The following is a 13,077-nucleotide window of genomic DNA, read 5'->3' on the forward strand; positions in this document are numbered from 1 at the left end:
CAAAACCGGTTGCAATGACGTCATGTTCGGGTTTTATACTGATTTCAAAATGACATTTTTAATACATCTCTTTAGTGACCAGACAAAAAACATGTAACTGATTCTCATCTGGTTATCTGACCAGATAACAACCAAAATATGAAGTCTGTACTCAGAATCCTTGATGCCGTTGTAATCTGGTAATCTGACCTTTCTACAGCCAGAAATGGAGTTCGCAACCAGAATATGGGATTATTATGTCCCATGCCAAATTCTGCCTGCCGCGATTGCAGCATTGTAAGGAGTTTGAGTTTCCAATTGCACAGTAGCCTGCATTTATAATAGGTCTATCAGATTCTGCTCTTGAGAGAAGAGCAATATTATTCAATTCTCAAAACGGATTAGGACCAATATATAGTTCCTAGTGGACAACATTTGGCATGGGATGTCGTAATGATGTCATTTTCTGGGTGATTTTTTGTTTGTTTTTGTAGATAATACATTACGACCAAAGATGTATTTTTCATGACAACATTGAGACATGAAATATAATAGGCCATATCTGGTCAGAAAACCATATACAAACATTCCAACCCAAACATTGCATCAGAAAAAACATCAGAATGGCGTCATTGCAACCACTTTTGTCCGCTGGGTGATTACACGGTTATTTAATTGCATTTCCTTATACCGTATACCGTGTATGTATTCTCTGCATGTTTCATATTCGTAAACAAAATGTCCAGTGATCAGAAATCCCTTACACCAGTGTTTCCTAAACCTCAATTGGTACCCCACAGGTATTCCACTTATTTCATGTATTCCAGTACTAGCACTCTTGAGTCAATTTTGTCAGATGTGCTAGTTGTGGAATATATCAAACACATGGAACGCCTGGGGGTACTCAAGAAGAGGTTTAGCAAACACTGCCTTACCTTATGAAATGTTCATACAGCACCAGCGACACAGTAAATCCATCAAATATTCCCATGCATGTGTAACTCCATATGTCAGACCAATGAAACAGCCTCCTGTTCCATCCTTCAGACAGGGTTGTGTCCTCCTGGGGTGGTTCCTCATCGGCCCTGGTTGGGACGGGTGCCCATGGCTGGTTGGATTGCGTGAGGGCCAGTGACATATGCAACCAGAACCCCCAGTGCAGCTCCCGCTACCGGGTGATGCGTCAGTGCCTGGTGGGCAGAGAGAGGGACACCATGCTGGCCAACAGGGAGTGCCAGGCTGCCTTGGAGGTGCTGCTGGTCAGCCCGCTGTATGACTGTCGATGTAAAAGAGGCATGAAGAAAGAGCTGCAGTGTCTGCAGAGCTATTGGAGCATCCACATGGGCCTGACCGAAGGTGAGACTGAAATCAATGAATAAATAGTTTTTTTTTAATGTTCTTGTACCATATACATCGATACTTGCATAATGAGATCTGCATGTATGTGCATAGATAAGAAATAGAAATTGAATTTGATTTGGTGAAATGGTGTTGCAGCAGTAAACTGAATCAAAACAGAATATATAGACGATAAACACATACAGACAGAATAACTCTGCTATTTTGAATTGTATATCTCATTGTTAAAAAAAATATGTTTTGTTCGTGACCAAACATGTAATCAGCAAATTAGATCTAATTAGATACAGTGGCTACATGATCATCTAGGTCTCTTTAAAAACAATGCAGAGAATAAGGAAAGTCTCATGGTTTGTATGCTGCACCTGCTACAGGATAGAGTGCATTTGGAAATTTTGTTATGTTGCAGCCTCATTCTAAAATTGATTAAATTAACTCTTTCCCCCGTCAATCTACGCACAATACCCCATAATGACAAAGTGAAAACAGGTTTTTATAAGTGTTTGCATTTCAGCCCTTTGCTATGAGACTCGAAATTGAGCTCAGGTGCATTCTGTTTCCATTGATCATCCTTGAGCTGATTGGAGTCCACCTTTGGGAAATTCAATTGATTGGACATGATTTGGAAATGCCTACACCTGTCTATATAAGGTCCCACAATTGACAGTGCATGTCAGAGCAAAAACCAAGCCATGTGGTCGAAGGAATTGTCCGTAGTCACAGATCTGGGGAAGAGTACCAAAACATTTCTGCAGCATTGAAGGTCCCCAAGAATACAGTGGCCTCCATGATTCTTAAATGGAAGAAGTTTGGAACCACCAAGACTCTTCCTAGAGCTGGCCGCCGGGACAAACTGAGCAATCGGGGGAGAAGAGCCTTGGTCAGGGATGTGACCAAGAACCCGATGGTCACTCTGACAGAGCTCCAGAGTTCCTCTGTGGAGATGGGAGAACCTTCCAGAAGGACAACCATCTCTGCAGCACTCCACCAATCAGGCCTTTATGGTAGAGTGGCCAGATGGAAGCCACTCCTCAGTAAAAGGCAAATGACAGCCCACTTTGAGTTAGCCATAAAGGCACCTAAACAAGATTCTCTGGTCTGATGAAGCCAAGATTGAACTCTTTGGCCTGAAGTGCAAGCATCACATCTGTAAGAATTTGGCACCATCCCTATGTTGAAGTATGGTGGTGGCAGCATCATGCTGTGGGGATGTTTTTCAGTGGCAGGGACTGGGAAACTAGTCAGGATTGAGGGAAAGATGAACGGAGAAAAGTACAGAGAGATCCATGATGAAAAAGTGCTCCAGAGCGCTCAGGACATCAGACTGGGGCGAAGGTTCACCTTCCAACAGGATAATGACCCTAAGCACACACCCAAGACAAAGCGGGAGTGGCTTTGGGACAAGTCTCTGAATGTCCTTGAGTTTCCCAGCCAGAGTCCGGACTTGAACCCGATCTAACATCTCTGGAGAAACCTGACAATAGCTCTGCAGCGACGCTCCCCATCCAACCTGACAGAGCTTGAGAGGATCTGCAGAGAAGAACGGGAGAAACTCCCCAAATACAGGTGTGCCAAGCTTGTAGCATCCTAACCAAGAAGACTCAAGGCTGTAATCACAGCTAAAGGTGCTACAACAAAGTACTGAGTAAAGGGTCTGAATACTTATGTAAATGTCATATTTCCATTTTTAGTTTTTAATACATTTCCAAACATTTCTAAAAAATACTTTTTGCTTTGTCATTATGGGGTGTTGTGTGTAGATTGATGAGCATAAAAAAATATTTAATCAATTTTAGAATAATGCTGTAACATAACAAAATGTGTAAAAAGTCAAGGGGACTGAATACTTTCCAAATGCACTGTACCCCTGATGAAAAATATATGCTTTCCATTCTCTGTGAAATAATGGAGCAATAATGCAATTACAGCAGCAAGACCTGTTAGGGGTGCGCTATTGGTTTTCACCTAAAGTGTTCCATATTATCATATTATTAGGTTATAAACCCACCGTTCAATGGCCTGGAGCCAGCCACTTGCACAATCCAGGAGGTAATATTTCACTTAGACCTTAGTCCTTCAAAAGCCTACTTCACATTGTCATAAGCGTGGCATGATGAATGTTTCAAGACATCACTGCAGCTGATGCCAAATCAAATCATAAGCTCTAATGTAGTCAAAAGCTTTGACACACCATATGCTATTCAACTGTGGCTAAGTCACTTTTACCAGGAGCTAACTTCCTATGGCACCAGTCAAGATATGTCAGTCTCTATGCCTATGCTCTAGGATAGAGGGTTCAAGTGAAATGTTAGGACACTAAAGCAGGCCTATCTGAACAGAGTTACAATTGGGCTTACAGTAGGCTACATACAGTAAGCTGTTTTGACAAATACAGACCTCCCCTGTGTCTTTCACTGAGGATACTTGACCGAACAATGCAAGTGTCCCATTTTGGTACTGTCCAGGGAGATAAAACAGGCTTTAATGGAGGACAGGGCTCTTACAGTGCAGCTTTAATCTAATCATGATCCATTGTGCAGTCAACCAGGCTTTTGTTAACTGGAAACAATCAGTATATAACATTGTTCTCTATCGAAACAAACACGAGGGCTGATTCCCCACAGACCCTCAAAAACGCTGCAAGCCACTTAAAAAATGGTTGTGGACAAAACCCAGAAAAAGTTTGGATATTGTAGGAAGAGCACCAGCTTGAAAGGTTTTCTCAGCAGATACGGGAATGTCTACGGGCTATGTAGATAATTCCTAAGAGCCAGCCTGTGTTGCTGTTGACTAAAATAGTAAGTCATTTCGGGAATTTTGGGGCATATATATAAAAGGTTTGTGTGTGCTAAATTGCAGCAAAAATGTTGCATTCTCTGCATTTTGCATAAAGAATCGTAGATAGTGTAAATGAGTTGTAGGTAGCGTCTGCTAAATTACATTTTAGTCATTTAGCAGACGCTGTTATCCAGAGCGACTTACAGGAGCAATTAGGGTTAAGTGCCTTGCTCAAGGGCACACCGGCAGATTTTTCACCTAGTCGGCTTGGGGATTCAAACCAGCTACCTTTCGGTTATTAGCTCAACAATCTTAACCGCTAGGCTACCTGCCTAGACACTAAGAGGGGTGAATGTTAAAACATTAACAAAGATAAAATGAGCAAAGACATGCCATCTGCAAGTTTCCTATAAATTGATTGTCCTTTTATAATATTCGTTTTCTATTCTTTTGAATCGTGGATTTTCAATATTTCTATTCATGAGATGCTCTGAGCATAATGCAGGGGTAAGGACTTACACTCCTAGTGCAATGATAACCACAAATCTCACACATTAGCGGCCTTTACATTTCGGTTTACTGAATTTGCCCTTATTTGTGTGATAAAGAAGGCTACTTCGCTGTATTCCAAGATTAGTGACTGCTTAGACTTTGTTACACTCCGCATGTGGTAGTATGGGCAGCAAACTGGAGGGCGTTGCTGCTGTGAAAAGGACCAGCATTCATTGGGCTACTTGCGCTCCGTCTTTGGCGCTCGTTAAATATTGTACATGTGAACTGTTAATTGAGGTTTTAAAAGAAATGCCAGCTGAATGCAATGTGTCAGTGACAGATAATGGTTGGCCTTTTGAATAGGTCCTTCTCACTGCCGGACAACAGGGGTTTGGAGTCTGAATCTATAAAAGGCGTAATTACTATGTGGGAAGCATACTCTTTAATAGCATAAAGGTAGCTGCATTTCTCTTTCGATTAAGCCTCATGGAGAGAGCACAAGGGTTTGAGGCAGTTCCGGCCAGTCAGTTAAGAAGTCCCATTCTTCACATATCACCGTTTTGTTCTTTCAAATGAAAGTGAATTGAGCAGATAGCTAAGAAGGCCTTTATGTGGGCGGTTTCCTTGTAGTTTAATTAGTAGAATATATTTCTACAGCAGGGAGCATGCGTGGGTCTGTCTCAGGCCATTGTGAGATCTTACATGAAATAACGAAGTAAGCACTTAAAAATAATGATTTTCCCGCTAGTATTCTAAAGGTCAGGAGCAGAATCTGTCAGTATTCCATGCTAATATCACTACACAGCTAATTTAGAGAGGGGAAATAGAAACCCAATGCCAGCTTGAGTATGTTATTCCTAGGACCCAAGCAGAGTCAAGGGAGAAGAAACACATAAGGTCACAGAGGTACACAGTATTCCTCAGTGAAACCATCATTACCATGAGCAATGGTAGCAGTCACCAGCCATTACCTTAGCCATCCACTGTCATAAGGAGAACATTTCTCCAGTGAGGCAATGGGAGTTTGCTTCTGCATGCTGAATGTGTCCTCTGTTTTTACTCATCTCGCCACGCTCGCTAGGTGGGTGCTTCATCATCAGAGGAAGAGACCTGTCAATATTTTTCTGGAACAAATCAATAGATATTTTCAGGCCCCCCAAAACCTGTGAAAAAGGATCAATGAAATATGATGACAGGGATGGCATTCTATGTCCTTGCAAATCCCTCTAATGATTCCTTTACTGTAACTGAGGATCCATCGAGCAGATTTCAATATGACTGAAATGACACCCAGAGTGGCTGCTATAGTTGGGAAATTCGCCCCTCTTACCCTGGCAGGAAGAGACAGACTATTTTGCCTTCTGAATACGTGCAAGTGGGGATTTGGATTTGTCCCGCCATAAAGGTTTATAGATGATTGAATGCGGATCATTGGAATCATGCGAATGGACTAGCTATCAGAGCCGTTGCCATTTTCTTCTACACAGATGGTTTTCAACCATTGAGAAATATGTAATCAATATTCTTCATTTATGCAAATAGACCAGGTCAGCTTTAAACAAATAAGGTGAATGACAGCTATTAAAATGTACTTTGCTTCAAGCTATAAGCTGTTTGCCAAGACCGGAAAAATCCATAGGACACTTCCATCACCTCAGGAATGTACTCCTATTGATAATGAATATGTGATGGATTTTAGATTCTCTACAGCTTAAACTGTTAGGCAGTCATCCACTGAATCAACTTAACCCAATGAGTCCCACAGCATGTTTCGGCCTGCTGGCGTTATTTCAAACAATGGGGTGTTTAAGCTACAGATTTCTGGGTTGTACCATCAGTGGTTATGTTATCCTGATGGGGCCTGGGGTCAGGTATTTTTACAACAACGTCTGTGGAGTCCGAATGGTTTGCGCCGCAAACTATTAAAAGCTATCTATAAAAAGCTGAAACTCTCGCGAACACGTACACATTTTACATTTGACGCCCACAAGCTACACAAGAACTGTTAGAAGGTAAAAGGTTCTTCTACATAGATGATCATCGAAAATCTCAGGACATAGTGTCTATAATACTGTAATAAGCTGACATATTTCCTGTCGCAAACTCCACACAGTTGTCGGTGACTAGTTGGATATTCATTTCTCACAGAGCAAAGAATTTCTGAACTTACAGCATTCATATAAGGCAGAACTCCTTTTTGTCAATAAAACTCATGAATGTAACTGTTTATGTCAAATTGTTTTGTTTTCTACTTGTGACCCTGGTTGTCCTGAAAAGAAAATGGTCAAACACTTTGTTGTGAGGCTGAATATAAGGGCTGGACATGGACATAAATGAAAGTCAGATAAATGAAAAGCCGATCTTTGCTGGGATCTTGGGACTGATTGGGTTAAGAGCAATATCCTCCTACAAGGGACTCATGATTGTCTGTTTCATTCTGGCCATGTGCAACACTGTCAGAGCAAATGAAGTCAAACTGAGTCTTAATTACCACGATAAATTGTTGCCCTCTGGCAAACCATCATACACTAAACAGCTGGGAATAATGTTTTGTATTACCTGAGGAATACATTATTGGTTGGGTGACTGTCAAATAGCACAGTTGTTAAAGAACAGAGTGCCATGGCCCCCTGCTGTGAATGTGAATCTGTCAAACCCCAAGCGAGAGAACGATGCAGTACTTGTGCAGTTCTTATTTTGCATGGCGTGTGATAACATGAGAAAACACTTTCAAAATCCATTCACTACCTTCATTCATGCTATCATTTTATGTTTGACAATGTTATTAATGAATTATTACTTCTTTGACTTACAATCAAATGAATTGTTATTATACACTGAGAATACCAAGCATTAGGCATTAGGAACACCATCCTAATATTGAGTTGCACCCCCCTCAGAACAGACTCAATTTGTCAGGGCATGGACACGGGGATGCTGGCCCATGTTGACTCTAATGCTTCACACAGTTGTGTCAAGTTGGCTGGATGTCCTTTAGGTGGTAGACCATTGTTTTTTAATTTAATTATTTCTTTATTTTAAATTACCCCTTTTTCTCCACAATTTTCTCCCCAATGTCCTGGTATCCAATTGGTTGTAGTTACAGTCTTGTCTCATCGCTGCAACTCCCGTACGGACTCGGGAGAGACAAAGGTCGAGAGCCATGCGTCCTCCAAAACACAACCCAACCAAGCCACACCGTTTCTTGACACAATGCACATCCAACCCGGAAGCCAGCCGAGATCGGGTTGTGTCGGAGGAAATGTGTCAGAGGAAACACAGTACACCTGGCGACCTGGTCAGCATGCACTGCGCCCGGCCCGCCACAGGAGTCGCTAGTGTGCGATGAGACAAGGATATCCCTGCCGGCTAAACCCTCCCTAACCCGGACGACGCTGGGACAATTGTGCGCCGCCCCATGGGCCACCTGGTCGCGGCCGGCTGTGACAGAGCCTGGGCTGGGCTCAAACCCAGAATCTCTGGTGGCCTTAGACCACTGCGCCACCCGGGAAGCTCTGGTAGACCATTCTTGAGACAAACAGGAAACTGTTGAGCATGAAAACCCCAGCAGTGTTGCAGTCCTTGACACAAACTGGTGCACCTGGCACCTACTACCATACTTTGTTCAAAGGTACTTCAATCTTTTGTTTGCCCATTGACCCTCTGAATGGCACACATACACAATCCATGTCTCAATTGTCTCAAGGTTTAAAATCCTTCTTTAACCTGTCTCCTCCCCTTAATCTACACCAGGGGTCTCCAACAGGTAGATCGCGAGCTACCAGTAACTCGGAGCCCACCTATGAGGAGCTCACCAAACAATTCTGAAAGTACATGCAATTTCACGTGTTCCACCACAAACTGTCATAAACCAATCTCACAAGTATCAGACACCACAACATTGACATTATCTCACATTTGGTTAGCCACTATTGGCTTAATCAGCCAAACCTAACACAATATCTGCCAATTAATTTCTAGCAATATTGCCCCTCTCTGTCTGTGGTGTGTGCGATTGTTTGTTTATCACTCTGTGTGTAGCCAGCTGATGTGGTTACCATCTTGTGGGTTGACAGAAATACCCAAATGTTAACTGCAAAGTAGGCTTACCTGGCAGAAGTATATCATGAGTAAGTATATAATTTGTATTTATTATTTATTATTTGCTAAATTTGCCATGAAATGAGCAGCAGTAGGACTACAGAACCATCGCTAGACTGGCCCAATACATGCTGACTAGACCGGGCATGCACGTGCGTCCGTTGATTTTGTCCATCCACACCAGATGTGATCAGGACACGTATGTTGAAATATCACAATGAAATCTGAACCAACTATATTAATTTGATGACAGGTCGAAACGCATGAAAAACTCATGGCCATTTAGCTAGCTTGCTGCTGCTAGCTAATTTGTGCTGGGATATAAACATTGGGTTGTTATCTTACCTGAAATGCACAAGGGCCTCTACTCTGACAATTAATCCACACCTAAAAGGGTAAACCTAGTTCGTTTCTTGTAATCTCTCCTCCTTCAGTCATCTTATTCTGACTTTGTATGGCGGTTGGCAACCAACTTTAAGGTGCATTACCACCACAAATTGGACTGGAGTGTGGACCTCAGTTCATCTTTCAATCACCCATGTGGGTATACAGTGCATCCGGAAAGTATTCAGACCACCTTCCCTTTTTCCACATTTTGTTACGCTACAGACTTATTTTAAAATGGATTAAATAACAAATGTTGCTCATCAATCTACACACAATACCCCATAATGACAAAGCGAAACCGTTGTTTTACATTTCTGCAAAATTATTAGAAATACAAACAGAAATACCGTATTTACATAAGTATTCAGACCCTTTGCTATGAGATTTGAAATTGAGCTCAGGTGCATCCTGTTTCCATTGATCATCCTTGAGATGTTTCTATAACTTGATTGGAGTCCACCTGTGGTAAATTTAATAGATTTTTGACATGATTTGGAAAGGCACACACCTGTCTATATAAGGTCCCACAGTTGACAGTGCATATAAGAGCAAAAACCAAGCCATGAGGTCGAAGGCACTGTCCGGATTGTGTCGAGGCACAGATCTGGGGAAGGGTACCAAAACATTTCTGCAGCATTGAAGGTCCCCAAGAACACTGTGTCCTCCATTATTCTTAAATGGAAGAAGGTTGGAACCACCAAGACTCTTCCTAGAGCTGGCCTCCGGCCAAACTGAGAAATCGGGGGAGAAAGGACTTGGTCAGGGAGGTGACCAAGAACCCGATGGTCACTCTGACAGAGCTCCAGAGTTCTGTGCAGATGGGAGAATCTTCCAGAAGGACAACCATTTCTGCAGTACTCCACCAATCAGGCCTTTATGGTAGAGTGGCTAGACTGAAGCCACACTTCAACCTGATCGAACATCGCTGGAGAGACCTAAAAATACCTGTGCAGTGACTCTCCCCATCCAACCCGACAGAGTTTGAGAAGATCTGCAGAGAAGAATGGAAGAAACTCTCCAAATACAGGTGTGCCAAGCTTGTAGCGTCATACCCAAGAAAACTCAAGGCTTTATTTTTTGCCAAAACTGCTTGTATAAAGTACTGAGTAAGAGTCTGAATACTTATGTAAATGTTATTTTTCAGTTGTTTTTTTCAATACATTTTTTAAAATATCTTAAAACCTGTTTTTGCTTTGTCATCATGGGGTATTGTGTGTAGATTGATGAGGATGATTAGAATTTTTTATACATTTTAGATTAAGTCTGTAACGTAACAAAATGTGGAAAAAGTCAAGGGATCTGACTACTTTCCAAATGCACTGTATGCTCCTAAAAACCAAGTTCTATTTTAAAGCCTTGCTACGCAGACGCTCATTGATGCGCGCGAGCAGTTTGGATGATATGATTGAATAACATGTATGCTTAAATTTATTTTGCAACGTAAGCGCACATAACGCGAACGTTGTGGTCAGCATGTTCAATTTCTAGATGCGCAATTAAAGGGGAATCACATTTTTAAAATCTTCCAGGTCTAAAAATGTTTTTCTTCTGATATGATTTAACCATTGACTCAGAACATCCAATTTCGTTGTTTCTCTATGAACAACTGTAATTTTGAAGGAAAATTATTTTGGAAAATACAAAACAGACTATATTAACCTTTATTTTACCAGATATGTTGGCAGAAAACATTACTTTCTCTTACACTAAGGACCCGGGACCCGGGGAAGAGTTGCAGGGGAGAGGAGAAGAGCAGAATTTGCCTATTTGAAAGATATAAAAAAAATTGTAGCTTTTTTTTTAAGTAGCTCTCATGCTAGAAAAGGTTGGAGACCACTGATCTACAGTGATTGATGTGGATTTAACAAGTGAAATCAACAAGGGATTATAGCTTTCACCTGAATTCACCTGGTCAGTCTAGGTCATGGAAAGAGTTCTTAATGTTTTGTATACTCAGTGTATGTGGATGAGGCTAAATTATAATATACTTGTATGATATGCAGGGAAGTTTCTTCTTGGCCACTTGGGTGAAACTGAAATAGTTTGTTTCCCTAAACTTCCCCTCAGTTCCCCCGGACAAGAATAGAGCTTCATCATCCATGATCCTCTATAAGCTGGCCCAGAGGCTGGTCACAGCACTTTCAAAGCTAGAGCATTTGGCTTTGTTTGAAGATTTTGCTATTGTACAATGGCCATTTAGGATGGGTAAACAGACTTTATGGGAAGTCTCTGGGAAAAAGGACCTATCTCAGTGGTAACTGTGGGTTCCCTAAGAGTTCCAAGCACTCGTAAATATTGGCAATTGTTGTACTTAGGCATGCTAAGGGAAAAAAAATAAGAATGTTTGTCTGGCTGCCTTTGCTTTCTCACTACAGAGATGTGTAGGATGATATGAAGAAATGTGGACAGGGAGAAATAAGGATAATAGCCCCTTATCTCACAACCCTCCCCCATGGTTTCTGCAATAGCTACTCTTAGAGAACTGCCTGTGGTGATGTTGCACGTTGTGATGATCGTCAATGCTGGCTGAAGTAGTGAAGGGAAGCTAGGGAAGTGGTAGAAATGGGATTTCTTTGTCCTTAGGGTGCACAACACAAAGGTTTCAACATTGTTTCTGATGTTTCCACAACCCAATAAGCAACTGATCTAGACTACTTCATAATCAAACAAAAGCCTTTTGAGGATCAGGCGACGAGTGGCTAATCTGCCTTTGCCATCCGTACTGTTAGCTAACGTTCAATCGCTGGAAAATAAATGGGACGAACTGAAAGCACATATATCCTACCAACGGGACATTAAAAACTGTAATATCTTATGTTTAATCGAGTCGTGGCTGAACGACGACATTAATAACATACAGCTGGCGGGTTATACACTCTATCGGCAGGATAGAACAGCAACCTCTGGTAAGACACGGGGCGGGGGACTATGCATATTTGTAAACAACAGCTGGTACATGATATCTAAGGAAGTCTCAAGGTTTTGCTCGTCTGAGGTAGAGCATCTCATGATAAGCTGTAGACCACACTATCTACCTAGAAAGTTTTCATCTCTATTTATCGTAGCTGTTTACATACCACCTCAGTCAGAGGCTGGCACTAAGACAGCATTGAATGAGCTCTATTCTGCCATAAGCAAACAAGAAAACGCTCACCCAGAGGAGGCGCTCCTAGTAGCCGGGGACTTTAATGTAGGGAAACTTAAATCCGTTTTACAAAATTTCTATCGGCATGTTAAATGTTCAACCAGAGGGAAAAAACTCTGGACCACCTTTACTCCACACACATACTCTCCACTCTCTCTCGCCCTCCATTTGGCAAATCTGACCATAATTCTATCCTCCTGATTCCTGCTTACAATCAAAAATTACAACAGAAAGCACCAGTGACTAAGTCAATAAAAAAGTGATCAAATTAAGCAGATGCTAAGCTACAGGACTGTTTTGCTAGCACAGACTGGAATATGTTCCGGAATTCCTCTGATGGCATTGAGAAGTACACCACATCAGTCATTGGCTTCATCAATAAGTCCATCGATGACGTCATCCCCACAGTGACTGTACGTACATACCCCAACCAGAAGCCATGGATTACAGGCAACATTCGCACTGAGCTAAAGGGTAGAGCTGCCTCTTTCAAGGAGTGGGACTCTAACCTGGAAGCCTATAAGAAATCCCACTATGCCCTCCAACGAACCATCAAACAGGCAAAGCATCAACACAGGACTAAGATCGAATCGTACTACACCGGCTCTGATGCATGTCGGATGTGGCAGGGCTTGCAAACTATTACAGACTACAAACGGAAGCATAGCCGAGAGCTTCCTAGTGACATGAGCCTACCAGACGAGCTAAATAACTTCTATGCTTGCTTCGAGCCAAGTAACATTGAAACATGCATGAGAGCATCAGCTGTTCCGGCCGACTGTGTGATGACGCTCTCCGCAGCCGATGTGCGTAAGACCTTTAAACAGGTCAACATT

The 13,077-nt window shown here is 42.0% G+C and overlaps 1 protein-coding gene across 2 annotated transcripts in view; it reads left to right on the forward strand.

Annotated features, from left to right (window-relative positions):
* The window catches only part of LOC129826065 (GDNF family receptor alpha-2-like), an 89,201-nt gene that overhangs the window by 1,681 nt on the left and 74,443 nt on the right, over positions 1-13,077 (forward strand). For both annotated transcript variants that reach the window (XM_055886366.1, XM_055886365.1), the window contains exon 2: positions 1,027-1,335. In XM_055886366.1, the coding sequence (XP_055742341.1) occupies positions 1,027-1,335 (309 nt within the window). The remainder of the gene's footprint in view (positions 1-1,026; positions 1,336-13,077) is intronic.

This window comes from Salvelinus fontinalis, chromosome 28 (genome assembly GCF_029448725.1).
Source record: "Salvelinus fontinalis isolate EN_2023a chromosome 28, ASM2944872v1, whole genome shotgun sequence".
Taxonomy (NCBI): domain Eukaryota; kingdom Metazoa; phylum Chordata; class Actinopteri; order Salmoniformes; family Salmonidae; genus Salvelinus; species Salvelinus fontinalis.